Source organism: Tyto alba, unplaced genomic scaffold (assembly GCF_018691265.1).
Source record: "Tyto alba isolate M040663 unplaced genomic scaffold, T.alba_DEE_v4.0 Super-Scaffold_17, whole genome shotgun sequence".
NCBI classification, from domain to species: domain Eukaryota; kingdom Metazoa; phylum Chordata; class Aves; order Strigiformes; family Tytonidae; genus Tyto; species Tyto alba.
Window position 1 is genome coordinate 12,826,006 of NW_024881279.1, and position 18,286 is coordinate 12,844,291.

General features: G+C 42.7%; 1 protein-coding gene and 1 long non-coding RNA gene across 2 annotated transcripts in view; one reads left to right on the forward strand and one right to left on the reverse strand.

The window, feature by feature from the left end:
• The window catches only part of ERGIC1 (endoplasmic reticulum-golgi intermediate compartment 1), a 60,724-nt gene extending 47,188 nt beyond the window's left edge, over positions 1-13,536 (reverse strand). Inside the window, exon 1 of the mRNA XM_033005370.2 lies at positions 13,405-13,536. Within this exon, the coding sequence (XP_032861261.2) occupies positions 13,405-13,424 (20 nt within the window). The 5' untranslated portion in view covers positions 13,425-13,536. The remainder of the gene's footprint in view (positions 1-13,404) is intronic.
• An 89-nt stretch (positions 13,537-13,625) lies between these two features.
• On the forward strand, positions 13,626-15,280 carry LOC116964922. The gene is made up of 2 exons (XR_004409037.2): positions 13,626-13,981; positions 14,182-15,280. It is a non-coding gene; the product is annotated as an uncharacterized LOC116964922 (long non-coding RNA).
• Positions 15,281-18,286: the final 3,006 nt, after the last annotated feature.

Consider the following 18,286-nt stretch of genomic DNA (forward strand, 5'->3'; position numbering starts at 1 on the left):
CTATAATTCATTCAATACCCACTGCTATTAAGGCTCTTAGCAGAGATACCACTTATAGTTGAGACTCCAGCAATTCACTTTGCATAAAATGCTTTATCATTTATAAGGAGGACAAGGGAAGCAGGAAGAAACTCAGTCATGATTAATATAAATTGGATTAAGTCCATCTGACAAATAGACCCCATTTTCTCTCTCCAGGAAAACTTCAGTGGAGGTTGGTGTTACAAAGGGGAGATCATAATTCAATCACCATCTCTGTCTCTCAGAAGACTCCTTCTGCCCCCCAAAATCAGTGTAGCTTGGAGGTTGAAAGGAAAAAAAAAAAAAAAAAAAAGAGGCCATATTGGATATCATCTGTGTGAATTCATGGAATCAAAAGGAAGATGTGGAGAGACTGTTGTTAGAGCAAGATCGTTCAGGCTGGAGACTAATGGTAAAGGGGGAACGCCCTTCCTTTAGTACCCAGTGGTATTTCTAGAGAAACCTTCCCACCAAAGGCATGCTGTTTTGTGTCAAGGAGCATTTATAGCTTTGTGATCTGCTGACTGCTCGGGCAAACAGATGTCCATCATCTAACCAAAGCTTAAGAATCAGAAGTACAATGTGCACTGCCTCCCGACAGCTCAAGGTACTGCGGGGTCTGTGTTCACTGACATGTTTCAGGGATTTCATGAAGCAGTTCAGCAAAAGAGCTGGTTTACAGAGAGTAACCACTGAAACAGTGCACAGTAACTGGCACTCTCCATACTCCACACCACAAATATGAAATAAAACATTCTCAGTCTGTAGCTACTAGACTAAGAAGGGAAGAAATTGCTGCCCCAGAACTTTATCTCTCGGTGCTTCTTTAATTGAGAAAGACATTCAAAATAAAAAAAAAAAAAAAAAAAAAAAAGAGGGGGGAGGGGGATTACAAGGTTCTAGAAAAACTAAGAAAAACTAGGAAGGCATATAAAATACTCTAATGCTACTAGAAGAACAAAAGATTTTTAAACATAATAATCAAATCACTTAGCTAAGAGCTTGTTTAACAGGCAGCAACTGTTCCTGTTTCCTTGGGTCACTGCTCTCAAATAATGACTTTGGGACAATTCATCCTCTCTTTGTCAATAAAGCTGCCTTAACAGCCTTGAACACTGGGCAGTAGGAGCAGGTCAACCACAACAACTGAACAGCACAAGCCATCAGGCACTCAGCTGCAGGTAGCTTTTAACCTCTTCAGAGGCCATTTGACTCCAAATAAAAACAAGCAGGCTTACACACATGCGCTCACTCCACTCCGTGCAGACAGGTACCTCTGAAACAGAGCGTACCTTTCTGGCTTTGTTCCTTCCTACAAAGCACATCAGACACTCACAGATCTTTAAAAGCAAAGCTGATGCTTTTGTATAATGGATAAATCTAAAAACACCAATTCAGTTTTCAATATGACTGTTCAAGCTGAGGGAAATGTGAAGGTAGAACAAACAGCACAACTGAGTCACGTTTGCACACCCAGTGCTCTTTTGATTAACAAAAGACCATCCCCTTAAAAAATAAAATCCCAGGCACCTGTTTGAAGTTGTAGGGGGTACTTTTATTGTTCACAGTTGTTAAAACCACACCTAGAACTACCAGGACCAGGACCAGAGAGACAAAGATTAACCTCTTTACTTGTTGATTTTATTCAACACTGTAACAGCAGGCTGACTCAGAGGATATGCAGAGATGGCCTGCAAGACCCGTTACCCCATTCCATGTGCCTAATGACAAAATATTTGAAATAATCAAAACAGTAAAGATTATGACCCTGGAGAACAGCTGGTATCAGGGGCAATAATGATAAAGGAACAAGCGGGGCAAGACTCCCCTCTGCCTAGTGACCCTGAGAGGGATTGGACATCATCAGACTCCCTTGGGAGAGAGGAGATGAATGAGCAGGCAGCTAGCTGGGCAGGTGACACAGGAGACTACTCAACAATTTTGTGGACTGGATTATGTACCCCAGGTGCTTGAAGGTTGCTACAAAAATAAAGTCAGACCTGGTCAGACTAGCAGTTTGGAGCAAGTCCCTAATCTAGGAAAGCATGGATTTGAGAGAATACGCAACCCCTAATTAAGAGGGCTGGAGACCCCTAAATGACAGAGAGCGGGAAGCCATTTGACCCTCCATGTTCCCTACAATGTAATGTCAGAATGCAAGAGGGACTCTTTCTTTCAAGGACACCAGAAAGAGCATTAAAATCAAATTACAAGATTTACAGAGTAGAAATTCTATCAGAACTAATTACCTTGGGTTATTTTGTTTTGTTTTTAAACTGGGGAAACATCAAGAACAGCGTGTCTTTTTAAGTAAAACCTCTCTTACTTTAAAAAAGCAGTGACTTCCAACTCCCTATGCACTTTCAGCTTCTAATGTTCCTTGCTGTACCTGTGCTAGACAAAGAATTTTGTTCCACAGATCTACCACAGAAAGAATAATTTCTACATACCAGTAAAGTCACTCTAAAACATTACCAAGGAACTAGAGGTGCCTTATTCAACATGCCTTCCTCTATACATGTACAGGAAGCACTAATTCTTCTATTTTTATGGAGAAATATTAGTTCGAGGTTTCACTCTTAAATCCTTTCAATCATGCTGCTTTTCTTCCCAACCAAAGGCAAGCACATGCTCTGACAACCCTGCAAGAACACTTAGCTCCTACACAAACCAGCACAGATAAAAAGTAGTAACTCTTCTTCCGACAAAGTAGGTGAAATCTACCACCGTGTTTTACAGAGTGGGAAAACAATGGCAGGAGATCATCAGCAGGGGAAGAAAATAGGAACTACTGACTGAGCACTTCGTTTTGTGATTGTTAATCCTTTGTTTAAATGAAATTTCTGTGTTTCCTGTCTGCTGGCAGATGAGAACATGATGTACAGAGAGCAGCTCAGGACAGCTTCTGGGACAGCCACGCTGCAATCCCGCAGATGGGATGCAGAAGTAGGAGCCAGCAGACCTGAACTCTGTTCCGCTCCCAGCACTGACTCACTGCGCAATTTCTGTTCCAGTCAATTAAATCTTTCTTCTTCAACTTCTTCATTTTGCAGTGGCACCTGGTAACATTTGCCCACCTTTCATCATGCACATTGAAATCTACAGATTAAAAACTCTGCAAATACATGAAACATTACTGACCAAATTCCAACTTCTTTGAAGGTATGTACAAGGAAATCTGCAGGAAGATGGGCTTGTGAAAATAAACCAGATGTGCCCTGCAAGAGCTAAGCCTAGGTTCAGTAACAGAGTTGTGCCTAGAGTGCATGTTTATGAACAATTGATCGGGAGTGGTTTTGTGAATTGGGACGCAAACTTCGAAGCATGTGTAAAGTAAAGTAAGTGATCCTATTAATCTCAGTTTCACATAGAAAGTAAACACTGAATACACAGATACTAAAGCCTGGCTCTGAATGTGAGTTCGAGATGTAAATACAGATTCAAAGCAGGACTAATAAGACGATGCTTGTAAATACCAAGCAGTTATTAACACATTTTATAAGATTAACACCTGCGTAACAGCAGATAATGTACAAACATCATTAAGTAATCAACTAGTCCTCATTTACACAGAATATCAACACACATACTGCAGAAGTTGAGCTTTAATGGACAAACTCTCAAGGCTTCAAAACTGTTTAATCCTGAATTACTGTGAGCAAACTGTGATATGTGAAGAACTGGACAGGGAGATGGAGGGGTTAAGGTAGTTTTAAATTAGTGTATCTGTACGGCAAGCAGGTGAAGACTGCAATTTCCAAATTCAGTATGACTGACTTTTCACTCACATCACACCAGTTTTCAAAGCATGATCAGCCAAATATTTTTTTTTTATTTGACCTGCTGACTCGCCACACTTTTAAGCCCAGGAGTGAAATGTAGGAATAGGTTTCCTTGCCAGCCAGCTCCTCCCTCTTAATTCTAGTTCCAAGAACATAATGAAACTAACAGAGGAAGTTTCTGAAACAAGGAGGAGTACTGAGAACAAGAAAACAAGGTTAGCCAGGAGGACTGTCATTAATTATATAATCCAGCCTTTGGGTAACTGTACATTTAGGGAAAGGGGCTGAGAGAATGTTGGAGGCACCAGCCTCTGCAGCATTATGTCATCTGGTCTGCTAGTTACTCAGCAGGTACAGGATTTGTATAGAAAAAATGCACACCCATTAATTTATAGGACAAAAGACTATGAATCCCCACACTTTCAGACAGAGGGCACAAAAAATTAATACATCCTGCTCCCATTTAAATTTATTTCTTTCCAAGGAGCTAGTTCTCTTGTTTTGTTCCTTCTGCCAGCCTCCCTGACTCCATTGTGCTGTCCTGCATAGCACCTTTTTGTGAAGCATGGTCTAAGTATTGTGTTCTTATTCTTTCAGTGGGTAAGAAACTGGCTCTCTACCGTCCAGGAATACAGAGCAGTTGCTATTGCTGAAATATGCCAAAAGTGCAAACTATTTTAGGTGGTACTGAAGAATGGAAGAGAGGAAGTGGTACATCACATTTTTTTTCAAAATAAAATGTTAGGCTCAAATAGATTTCAAAGGTAATTAGGAGAAGGAAAGTATTTATAATCTCAAATACTCAATGGTAGAGTCTTGCCAACAAGCATTTTATTTCCTTTAGGCAGTGAATCAGGTGTCAAAATGAAGGATGGAAGAGAAATGTATTTTTAATAAAGTGAGCAAACTATACACTGCTTCATCAAAACAGGAGAAAAGTGTCATGAAGAAGAAAATGTTCAAGTAAGGGGACAGGTATTTAAAGGGATCCAGCCCTTCACTGGACTGTAAGGAAGAGCTATTGTACTTCTGAGTGGTAGTACTGTATTCTGGAGATCAGAGAGAACAGGAAACAGGATTAAACAGATATGGCTGCTCCCAAACCAAATAAATTGTTCAGATACTTGAATGTCACAAGTAGACTCTAACCCACCCTGTCCCAAAGCCTTCATCCTCCTTAGCCTCAGAGATTCTCGCCCTTACAGCTCCCCAGCACATCCCAGTGCCTCCCACTATCATATCCCACAGACACTTCATTCAGTGCCATTCCTCACCCATTCCCTCCTTTGTGAGCCTCCCAGTCCTGAACACTTCTTCCTTTCCCAACTCTAGATCTGCCAGCTCAGGGTTCCTCTACCTCCTGCCCTGTTCCTCCAGCTCTATCTCACTGCCCACTGTTGCTGGTTCCCAGTATTGCCAGTGCTACTGGCCTCAGTAGCCAGCTCCTCCCCAACTGACACAAAGTCCTGATCTCTAAAATCTAGACACCGAACAAAATTCAAATTTGGACTATGATTTCCAATAAATTACCTACACAGAACTCAGAACATAACCAGGACACAACTACGGAAAAAAAAGAGTTGTACCATAGCCTTTCCCATAGCTTCTAGGAATCACAAAACTTTAAGACTCTGTTGCTGCCTTGTATTGCTGAACACCTTGAAACAAGATCTGGTAAGATTAATTAAGCATCAGAACTGTGTAAATTTTATTTGTGGAAGCTGCTTTCTGAAAGGTTTAGGACCCAGCTGCAGTAGGACTATATACAAATCAGAGAATTGTACAAAACAGCATGAACAAATATAACATCCGAGGAATAAAAAAAAAAAAAAAAAAGAGGCAGGGGGATGTGTGAAGAAAACAGTTCTATCTATATAAGGCTTCCCTCAAAAGCACACAGGCCAATCCATGTTCTACTGCACGACAGAGAGACTTCTCCATATCAATAAGAGGAACTTCTAGACATCTGCTAGGCTCGCCATCTCATGCTGGACCACTCCAAGAAAACCACTCCAAGGAAAAACTGTTCAGCCACTGCTCTGTAAAGTGAGTGAGCAAAGTAGAGCCCCCTTGAAACAAATCAGTAACTGAAGCTCAGAAAGGGGTTGTTAGTTGTCTGAAGTTGACAAGAGTTAAGAATAGCAGAAGCCTGACTTGAGAGAGTAGACAATGGGATTCACTGCTGTATACACACACAAGGCTAAGCCTTCCTTCTCCTCCAAAGCAATTTCTATGGGACAAAAGTCATTCTTAATACGCAAGATTTAGGGGCAAAACCCCATACCTTTTCCTGGAGCATCCGGCAGGGATTAAAATATATTGTACTTTTTCAGTGTCTAGCCTAACAATATCAATAAACCTGCAGTGATCAGCTCAGGTTCTCCTACTTATATTCCAATCTAAGGAAACGAGAATTTCTGTACGCGCTTCTACAACTCAGTCCTATTTTTTGGTTGCGTACATCTGTATTAACTACAAGCAGGTACAACTTGTATATATCATCTGGCTTCCAAGTGAAGTTCCTGGTTTTGACTCAGTTTCCAAGAAACATCCATATTGGTGCTACCCCACTAGAAAAATGTGACTAATACAGACCCAAGATAGAGCCGCAACTTGTAGTTGGGGACCAGGTTTACCAGTGTTTGTTAATCCAGATGTAGCTTGTTATAATGCAGCAGCCAGATTCAGATTTCAGTTCAGTAGGCTCACATCTGATTTAGAGTGACGTGGAATCTAAGTAAAGCTTTGAGACTTTTCCTTTATCAGAAAATAGAAAGTCGCATGTACATTACTGGCTGCACTGGTGTTTTAGCAGGCTGTCGACCCCTGCTTTATTCATAGCACACAGTGGTCTACAGGGATGGACAGCAATTATGAAGCCAAGTGATCTGCCTTAGGATAAGACTGTTAAATAAATACTAAGTAACCATGACCACCTAAAATCCTGTTAGCAGTAATACATGCCTGTCCGTATTAACATAGCGCTTTGAAGGCTCTTCTATTAAATGCCATCTTTCTGGCTCTTCTAGATTAAATTAGATACATCTCATTTGGAAACATCCTTAAAAACCAACCAAACAAAAAAGCAAACATCCAAACACACACAACTGAAATGCAGTGAATTGCACTGTCTGACTAACTGCAGTTTTACTTGTGTGTGTCTGTCATGATTACTACTGAAATACTCATTTCAGTATAAGGAAGATTTTGTAGATCATGGCAAGACTGTGGTTAATTTTCTTGGCAGAAAAAGTTTTCCATTTTGGGGGCAGCTGGCTCCATATAGGAATACCTAGACAACACTTCAGGGCTTGTCTTGGATAGAAGACAAAAAAAACCCAGATGATTCCATTATTTCTTCTTTTATTGAAAAACTATTCTTTTCTTACCACCTCCATCATTTGAATTACATACTTAAAAAATACACATGCACACTTCAAAATACAAGTTCAACAACTTCCACAGCTTCTCAGTCCACACTGGTGGTATTGCTTCAACTCTGTTTACAACATGATTCAGTCATTTTCACAGCAATGAACTATGATGGCATGAAGAAAGCATCTGTGTCATCAACGAGTGAACAAAGGAGGACAGTTAAAGTTCAGAAGAAACAATACAAAACTCTCCTACAAAGCCAGACCCTAATACTTCTGTACTCACTCAGGAAATATTTTCTACTCCAACTATATTCTAAGAGAAATAATGCATTAGGGAGACTTAGGAAGAAGTATTTACACACATGCATGCTATGCCTAATCAGTTATTTCTGGCATCAGTAGACTCTGTCTCCACAACTCTGCTCGCCCATCTGACTGCTGTGACTGCAGAATAATTTCTCAGGTGCCCTCAAAGGGCTATTGTTGAAACAAAGTTAGTCATGGTACCGCCTGGCACCAAAATCAACTTTGGTAATTACGTAAGGTGGCAGCAATACCACTTGGAAGGCTTGTTTACCAGCGGCATTGCACACTGTGAAGTGGAACATGTTTGCCAGACACGGCTGCAGTTCAAGATGAAAATGCGCTCTCAGAGTTACCAGGCGCTCTGCAGCGGTCAACTATCGATTCAGAAGCTAGAGAGAAAAAGTGTGGGTCCCTGCAAAGTGTAAAGAGGCAACTATCTAACCAACACAGATACTAGTTATAATGTAGTGTATAACGTTACAGCCACTAGTTAGAAATGTAGACATTAACTTAGGAAGCCATGGCTACCAGCTCAATCACATATGGGATTTAAGATTTTGAACAAAGTCATTGTACAATAAGTGGCAACGTCTGTGGCTGTGGAGGTGACCATGACCATGCACAGCTTAGTACAGGGCACATGCAAACCTCTGATATGTCACTGCTATGCACAAACCTGTAGGCACAACTCATCTAATCAGGAGAAGCCGTATCAGCTGTCCTTAGCCGATTATTCTTCTCTCTTGTTCTCCCTGCACTGTTTCAGCCAAGAACACACCTACCTGCTGCTATCACCACCGTGTTCCTTCTATAGGAGAGGAACCATGAACTCATTTGTTAAAGATCAGCAAGTAATTTTGCCAAACGAAGCAGTGTATGTTAATGTAGCTAGTTAAACAACGTGCCAGGAGAGAGCAAGCAGGTGGGTGGAGAACAGAGCACTGTGATCCAATGAGAAACACAGAGCTGGCTGAGACTCCAAATTAAAACTCCTGAGCAAACATGCACATTTCCACTAATATTTGATATTTATTAGCCAGTGCCAAAACATCTTGTAGCCACCATTTCTGCTTAACAACTGGCAAATGTTCAAACACAGGCCAAACAAATTCCATACAAGCTTTAAGTGAGATTTCAGGGGTTACAGAAAGATTTTAAATTGTGACCCTCACAAACCTGTTGAAAGAAAAATGGTGGGATTATGAAAGGTAGCTTTGTTCCTTCTTTTCTTAAGTCTGACGACTAAAATAAAGCTGTTTTCCTTAGGCTCACAAGTGAATGAGAAACTGTTGTCCAAGGACAATAGTTAGTTCAGAAAAGATTTTTCTCCTGAGACTCCAGATTGTCTACAATCTACCATTTCACCCTCAATAATGTGGTCAGGAACGGGAGGCAGACAAACAGACCTCCCTGATGTTGCTGAAGCAGTCTGTATCACTCATTTTGCAATTGTACCAGGTCAGATGTCTTGAGCACCGGTTTGCCTATTAGCCATCACAACTCTTAGGCCTAAATTAAAACCAAACATACTGCCTCTCCTGAAAGCAGTAAGGTTGAAAGCGTGTCAGCTTCAGTTAAGATTGGACAATTTGATTTAAAAAAGACATATGGGAAACGAAGCAGAGACCTGCCTGTGTCCCAAAACAACAAAAATGTTTATATGTGAATCAGAATACCCACATAAAAAGTATCATTTATCACAGATGTGCCAAAGAACAGCTGACTGTGGGGGCCTGTTGTACTGTGCAGATGGAATAAGAGCCTTTGCTGCAAAGAACTTCCACTCTAAATCAGCATTTAAATCTAAATCCCTTCCAAGCCTGGCTCCTTTCTCATGACCCCAAAATCCAGGTATAACATCTTGTTACTTCATTCAGGTTATCAAGCTGTAAACCACCCCCCCCCCCCCAAAAAAAAAAAACCAAACAAAAACAACAAAACAATTAAAACATCATGACAATTAATTGTGGGAAATAAATTCTGAATTTCTCAGTTAAATATAAAAATAAGGCTTTACAGATATTTGCCACTCTGTGCCAAAATGTGGCCAGGGCACAACTGAGAATTGCCCACAATTAGAACAAAAACTTGATTTCAGAGTGCTCTATTTTAGTTTTTCTCAGTCTAATCAGTTAAAGCTACCAAAACAGTTCAGAAGTTTCAGTATCTGCTACAAACCCATCAGTAACTCTTTCATGCAAATAAGCTGATGCCAAGAAAAGCCAACAGATTCAAGAGAATTTGCAGCAACATTTCTCTCTACTATGTCCATATCCAGTGCACAGGAGTCACTTAATTTTTACTACTGTAATTCTCAACACCAGAGCAGTCTAAAATCCAGTGCGTGCATTCACTGCTGAAGCTATGCCTCCCTGCTAACTGGATCGCACACCGGGTGGGAAACCTTCTGGCCCACAATCACTATTCAAGATGACCCAGGCTTACAGTTTAATCTAATTATGATTTTAACCATCCACAGATGCTGCAAGTACGCAGGTGGCACTGGGTGTTAAAGGCTCAAGGAGTGAAATACCCTTTCAGCTCCAGTAATATAACTCAAAATACCCAATCAAATAGGTATGAAGCTGCTTTGCTGACACAAGTTCTAACAAACCAGAGAGGCAACAAGGGAAAATCTGTCTCTCTCTTGTAGCCAAATAGGTTTTAAAAAATAAGAAAGAACCAGGCCTTCCAGAAATACAAACTGATTTAGTAGTTCTGTAGGAGGGGTGGTGTCTTGTGACATGCATTGAACAGACCTGTACTGAAGGCTCAAAGCTGGAAGCTGAAAATTTGGTTCCCTACCAACATCACAGCAGGACTGCAGAGATTAGTGAGAATAAAATGCTTTGAAAAATTAAAAGCACTAGGTAACTACTAGGTATTATTAAAACCCTAAAGATAATAGGGACAGAATAATTATTATTCACTTGAAATTACTGTGAAAATAGTATTTTATTTATAAGTTAAATGCATTTTATATTAGCAAAGGGAACCATTGATAAGCCAAGAAAAGAGAAATCCTACAGAAAAAAAAAGGTACAGTATAAGAAACTATAAGTAACAAACAAGCTACTTCCATATCTGATACCAGGCAATATGCTTCAGACTCTGACCCACGGAGACAACTACCAAGAAATATGTTCAAGCACTTTGGGTTCTTCAGTCTGGCCAAATATGAACCCGTAAGTCTAGGAGACAGGAAACAGATTTAATCACATGGATGGAAACACCTTCTTTGACTTTCAGTTGGTGAGGGATAGGGACATTTTTGGTCATGGACTGTTCTCGTTACTTTTCATTTGTGTCTCCACCTTCTCTAAATGAGACTGTGATAACCTATTCCTCCTGGAGCTATTTTGTGTGGAAACAGAGCTCGAGTCCCAAACTTCTAGCTGGTATACTATGCCCCTCCCTACAACTGATGTTAGCTGTCAATGTCCTGCCACTCTAACATCAAAAATAAAGCCCCGAGTGAGGGGAGGATACAACAAAAAAAGAACTTGCCTTCCAAAATTGCCTGGAAGAGCAGTTAAGGACAGTGATTTCTATAGATGCACTAGCAACAGATCTGTGAAATCTGTGGCTTCCAGAAGAACACCATGTCTTTCCACTTGGGACCTCTGAATTTTGGACTCTAGAAGATATACAGGGGCAATTTTTAAAGTTTCTTAACAATCCAATCCTCTAATCATACATAGGCATAACATCCACTTTAAAGTGTCTGCTAAAGACGGGGTGCCAAACTGTACCTGCCAAAGAGAACATCCAGTTGAACTCTCTGAAAGAAAAACCTTGCATTTTACAGTCTTCATTCAAGAACTTACCACAGGTGGTAACTTTATTTCTCTAACATACACTGTATTGTATGTTCTATAGTTGATCAGGAAGTAACTGTACTTTTTTTAAAATGTATGCATCATACTTTACCTACAACAGTAAAATTTTCCGACCTCAGCAGATTTTGTTCCACTGACTGCACAATGAACAAAAACCACAATAGCTAAAAGACAGTCTCTAACCTTTGCAAAAATGTTCATCCTGAACTCTGCTCATGCTTCTAAAACAGGAAAGTGGTTTGCTGCACGTAACAATAGTTTCTCTGTACCTTTAAATATAAAGTTCTTGTTATCAATGGCAATCTTTTAAAAATTCATCTGTGCAGAAAAGCTGAACTTCAGCAAGCTTACATTATTTGAGAAGGTGCTTTGAAGTATCTATTTATAATCCTCCAATCTGAATGACAAAGAAGCTATTTGCAATTGTGAATCTTTAAAATGCAGATCTGAACTGATGCCTCTGTGGTTTTGTAACGCATTAACACAAACCCTGCAACTCAGCCTTTACTTAATGTCTTTGTTCCGTTCCAAAGTGAAGCACTAGTGCTGTCTCTTAAGGTGATTATTCTTGGTGAGCCAGTGTTTCCACATGCACTTTGTGAGACCCAGCAAAAATTACATTTTTCAGGTATCTGAAATAACATTTTCTTTATGTGCTATTACAAAGTGACAGCCAGAGCCCAGGATCCCTTATTGTTCATGTATTGTACAAGTCTGAAAATAGATGGCAATGGGATTTTCAGCTGGCAGAATGTCTCCAAAGCTGAGAAGAATTTTTCTAACAAATTTTACACAAAAGCAGAAATGAGGCTCTGGGCCCCGGATCCCACATGATCCAGCAGATGCTGTTTCCAGCTTCAGCAAGTTTTCATTCAGAAGCAACTGCCTCCATGTTCAACAGTGCCCCACGGATCACATACAAGATCCTGTTAGCCTGTATAAATGAGAGGCCTGATTTAGAATTACAGCAAAAATACAATACACAACTTTTGTTTGGGAGAACTAAAAAACTGCATTATCACCATTTTCTCCTGTCATCTCAAAGGGATGCAAATGTATGGTTCGTGATGGTCCTTTATGAGAAGCATCAACCAACCACCATATCTTGCTACTCCCAAAAATATATGTATTTTTTATTGTAACGTTAATGGTCTAGTAAAACCTGCATGAGAAATCTTATCTATGCATCTTCCACATAGCACATATGAATTTGGAAAGTTACAGATCTTTGGTTCGGGAATGGCTCAAAAATAAAATTAGTCCACAGCTGCTATTTCAGCTCTATTTGAGACAAAGGGGTCTTTTTCACTTCTGCTTTGGTATGTGAAAGTAACATCTATGGCCCACGGGATGCAGGAGCCCCACAGTGAGGCCAAATCCCACAACTCACACCTGCTCAAAACGCCCAAAACCAAAGGTGAAGACGCTGACATTGTTTCCTAGCCATCAGAGACACGGCTTTACTCACAGGTAGCCACACCATAACGAGTGACCTCCTAAAGCTGCTCTGGGAGCCCGGGGACCTGTGGGAGGAGAAGGGGCCCAGCGCCTTCACCCCGACACCGGCCACGGTGACCCCCTCAGGCCCCACTGCTCCACCCTCCTGCCCGGGTGAGCTCGAAACTCTGCATACCTCCTCTTCGCTTTGCACAACACTGTTATACAATGACAGCCACTCGCAGGGCAGAGCCTCGCAGCTTCCCACGTTCCTTCTTTGCCCAGAACAACTTCATCCATCCATCCATCCATCCATCCATCCATCCATCCATCCATCCATCCATCCATCCATCCATCCATCCATCCACACATCCATCCACACATCCATCCATCCATCCACACATCCATCCACACACCCTCCCTCGGGTTTCACCTCGCCAGCAGCCGGCCACAGGCCCGGCCCCCTCCTCGCTGCTGCGGGGCGGCCTCACATCGCCCAGCGCTCCCGGGCCGGAGGCGCCCACCGCCGCCCGCGCCGCTGCCCCGGCCGGGGGCGGCGGGGCTGGGGGAGGCCGGGCGGGGAGCGGCGGCCCCGCCGAGGGGCGGGCGGGGTCTGTGGGTGTCTCTCTCGGCCTCACTCACCTCCTGAAGTCAAAGGGCATGTTGGTGGCGGGCGCCGGGCGGGCTGCGGGCCCCGCCGCCCCTGGCCCCGGCTCTCGCCTCGCCGCCGCCGGCTGCAGGGCCAGGAAGTGACGGGCCCCGCCGCCGCGCAGCACCAGCCCATTGGGCGGCCGCCGCTTCCGCCGCCGGGTTACGGGCAGCGGCGGGAGCGGCGGCGGAGGGGGCTGCGGCCGGTCCCTTCGCCGGTCTCGCCTGCCCCGCCGCGCCCCAGGGCCCGCTCAGCTCCCCGCAGCCCTGGAGGTGCCCTCAGCGCCCCAGGGCCCGCTCAGCTCCCCGCAGCCCTGAGGGTGCCCTCAGCGCCCCACGGCTCCCAGCCCGCAGCTCCGAGGCCTCTGCCGGCACCCCGCGGAGCTCTCCTCAGGCCCCCGCCAGCACTCCGTTGCCCTGTGCCCCCCTCAGCGCCCACCGCACCGCTGTGGGTGCCCCACGGGCCTCCTCTGGCAGCCCAGGGCTCCAGGCCTCCGGGGCTGCCCAGCAGAGCCCCTGCCCGGCAGAGCAGGCCCGGCCCGGTGCAGCTGGCTGTCCCACAGTTATCGAGGTGCGTTGGGGTCCACCAGCTCTTCCGCAGCGATGCTGAGCTGCCTGCGGACACGGGCTGCGTCGGCCGAGCCAGCGGGACTGCCCGGGCCTGCAGGCAGGAGCGTGGCGGCTCGCGCGGGTGCGGTGTTCTAGGTTTTGTGGTGCATCTCTTAACACTGTCAGCGTCATGATAATAACTGCTTCTGTTTGTGAATGCAGCGTTGGCTTTTCTCTGGAGACAGAGTCGAGCCACAGTGACAGACGGGGAAAACTCTCACGCTTCGAAGTGCCCATAAAGGAAGGAGGAGCACCCCTAGACCACTGAGACAGGCACCCCTCCCCAGCAGAGGATGAACTCCTTTGGTGCCAACATGACTCTTCTGCAATTTTATTGGAGGCGAAGGAATTAAAAACAGTTCCCTATTCTTCAGGCGAGACACTTCCCCAGTCTTTTGCTTGAGTGCTTTTGTCTGACAGCATCCCTGCCAGGCTTAATGCGATGCACATGGCTCGTCCCGCACTGCTCCATGCACCACCCCGCGCTCTTCCATCAAGAATGTTGCTGGCCAATAGCATCAGTCAGGGACTTTTTGCTGCAGGTGGTGTGACCACTAAGAAGTGCTGTCACTCGCATACGTTGAATGTTAGATTACAGTGCAGGAACGAAATACCGCTCCTCTTGCCTTTTAAGTCTAAAAGCAGGATAAGAGAAAGAGGGAAAGGACAGCAGTCTAAATATACTGTGTGCGACATACTGCTTTTCTAATTGATTCTGCAGTTTTCTTCCTCTTCCTCCTGCTGTCTTCATCTCTGTGTTTAGAGATCCACATCTTTAATTTTTTTCCTTCCACCCAGAAATGAGGCCCATACATGGATAAAAAAAGAAATTCAGGTTGAAACAAGCAGAGTAAAAACTACCAAAGAGTGAAAGCTGTTAATCAATGCCGTAGTCTTTCAAAGGAAGAGGGAATAATTCATGCTGGAAATATTCAGAACTAAACTGGAGGAATCCTGACGATGAGATAACAAGGCACAGTCCCTCAGAAGCCCCCAGGGAATAGATAAAAATACTTAATTGGGTTTTTTTGATCTCAGATATCTAAATTATCCAATCGCATTGTGCAAGCACATTCAGCAGATTGCTAACTGATCAGCCACAAAATCCTGTTGCACTTTGCATTGTGTTCCAAAAGTGAACAACCCACTGAAATTAATGAGACAATTCTCATCTCTCATGAGGTCAAACCAATTACACAGGCATAGCCAGCGGGTACTATCTGTAGTGGAAAAAAAAAAAAAAAAAACAAACAAAACAAAACAGTGCCTATCAAGTTAGAGTTACACAACCAAGTGCTCGTCTAGGCTCCTGGCAAGGTCCTGGTATCATTAGCTCTTATTAACTGTCTTGGGCACAGGCATCAACTCTCTCAGAAGCCAAGAGAGTGCTGAAGTGATTACAAAAGCACTTCACTTGTACCATAGACAAATCTTGAGGTGGCCTTGAAGAGTCATTTGTTTTGCAGGCTTGAGGCTCAAGAACACAACACAGTGAGAGCTCACATTGTGAAGATTTTATTTGCAACTAAAAGGTCAAACTCTGAAGAAAGTAATAGGCTCAGAGGAGTGCCAGGACAGCTTTCCAATTGGGTCCAGATCACTTACATCCTTGCCAAGGGAAGAAGAAGTTAATGCCCTGAGATAAGACCCTCGTCACAATATTGTTTAATTACATAAGGCTTCTAGGGAGCCTGAGATAAGAACAGGAATTTGTCCACAGTCCAGCTGGGTGCGGCTGCTTAGATCATGTTGTGTATTAGAATGGGAACTAAAAGCACGGGGTTTATTCGAGGTGGTTGTCACATCATTAGAACTGGAATGACTAAACTGATACTGACAACTGATTTAAAAGTTAACTCTCTTTTTCATGGGAGCAATAAACTAACATTTTCCTGACAACAGTAGCCCTAAAACTATCTATTATTTCTCTTCAAACTGCATTAGGAACATTAATTGAGCCAAACTGCTACTATAAAATGAGTAAGTAAATATTTTCAGAACTCTTTTATCAATGAAGAAACTGAAGCAGAGGAATTAATTGACTCACCTAAGACTACAGAATATGATCAGCTTCAGCCCTAAAATTAGCAAACAAATCCCTTCATTCCTAATTCTGTGTTCATAATTCTTCTTGTAAAAAAGAGTATTTTCCTCACTCCAGTTCACTTTCTTATAGATAAATCAGATCATGGATGACTCTATCTGGATTCCTAACTAATGCCTCACAGCAACAAAACTGATACCTCCTTCCTATTAAAAAAAAAGTGGCCAAAAAGTGCTTTATTTTAATCATCTTCCTGGATATTTATTCCATAAATTTGTTCATGCAGGTAAAATGTTTTCTCTCTAGGTTTCCTCATATTCCTAATTTCTAGATGATATGTTAGTCTTTAGTTTTAATTTCATGTTAATAGAGTTTATACTAATCCTTGATAATTTTTATTATCTTTATTTTGTAATCTCAAAACTTCCTTTTTCTCAGAAAAGTGTAACCTTGTTCCTTACCTGTTCAGCATGGTTTTGGATAATATAACATCCTGTAACACTCATGTATGAGTCCCTGTTTTGTTTTGTCTGTGATTCCTTGCACACGGCTGAGTTTTATGTTAGCCTCTGGCTTGTGCTACTGCTCTTGCATTGGGAATGTACTGTAAGTGCTGTGACTGTGTCATGAGCAGCATTGTTTGCTAAAGGTAAAGCTGGGTACGTACAGTCATCGTTTAGGTCAAATAGGTTTCGTTCATCAATTGGGAATGTGCAGTGACTGTTAAGGAAGGTGCAGGGGTTATTCACTTATGCCCCTTCTGCTACTGAGGTGTGTTTGCTCCCAGCTGAAGTGTAGCTTTTTGTTCGGGATGTTGAGTGGCAGGGTACGCACTGCGACATTTTACCCTTGTGCATTTATTCACAGGATATGCTTGTAGCACTGGTGTCAGGGTGGGTTGGGGATTCAAGTGAGCGCATTGCTCTGCAGGGCGTGTTTGCTTGATTATGTGTTGTATTCTGCAGGGTGTGTCGCTGACTGCATGAAGCATTAAACACAACTGCCGTTCAGGAAAAGGAAAAAACATTTTAGAGAATGAAGAGAAAATGTTATAAAGCATTTAAAAATATAAATAACAGCGTGTGCGGAAATCTTTCTGAAGGAACAGGATGCGCATGTAGGTGCAGAATTCAAATACAAGTGCTGTGCTAAGTATAATCAGTAATGAAAGCTCGGCCCTTCCATTTGTGATTTTAGTAAGCTAAATGTTGACAGTACTTTCCAAATACCAGGGAACAAAAAAGTGAGCTTTAAGTCTTGTTGCAGTGTAGTATGTGTTTGTCATTATCACATATGTTATGCTGTCCATCTATTATTGTGAGACTGGACTTGAAATGGGTAGTAGAATAAATTAGTATGTACTCAACTTACTATGTAAGATCCTTCTTTATCGAGTATCTGAGCTTTTTCTTTAAGAAGACATAACAACCACCTCTCTTCTTCCCATTCAATGTGCAAAAGAAATAATCTGATTATTTGATACATCACGGGGCTGGGTACAGCTGCCATGTGTACGTTTGAGTATGGAAAATGGGATCTGTGCAGCCATGTGGCCTCTTTCTTGTCCTGTGACAGTGAGCAAGCACATCGTTGGGCAACGCTGAGGGGAATCTACCAGTCTTAAAGTCCCTAGAAAATTTGCCCTGTTTTTAATATGGTTTCTCTTTGTTTGCTTGGTTTCTTTGCTTTGGGTGCCAGGAATTTACTATGGGAAGGTCACAGTGAGCAGAATATTTTTGTATTTGGTTTCTTTTTCCACTGTGGAAATGAACTTCACAAAGAAGTTTCAGCTCCTGTCACAGGCATACCTCATGCTTTCACAGCATCCCTGTAGTGATTAATGTCTAGTGTAATTTAGGAGACTGCTAACACAGGAAAGGTCATGGCCAAAGGGAGATGCAAGTTAACAGTTAACCAGAGTGAAGTCCTGTAATAGAGGACTTTGAACACTAAAGCAGGGGGCCAAATCTGAAAGAGATTTGGGATTAGTAGCAAAGAAGTTGAGGATTAGCACCTGATCCTCAAAGGGGGAATGCTCTGTAGTGAGTTAAATGCCTAAATTCCCCATACACTGAACTGGAATAGTTAGGAACCTAAGGACTTCAAGTGCCCTTAGCTAGTACACCAAGTGGTGAGATGCCTAAGAGAAGGGAACATTTGAGTATCTCACTGTGAAACTCTGATACAGGACCAGAAAGTGTTTACTTATGGGTTTAAGTAACA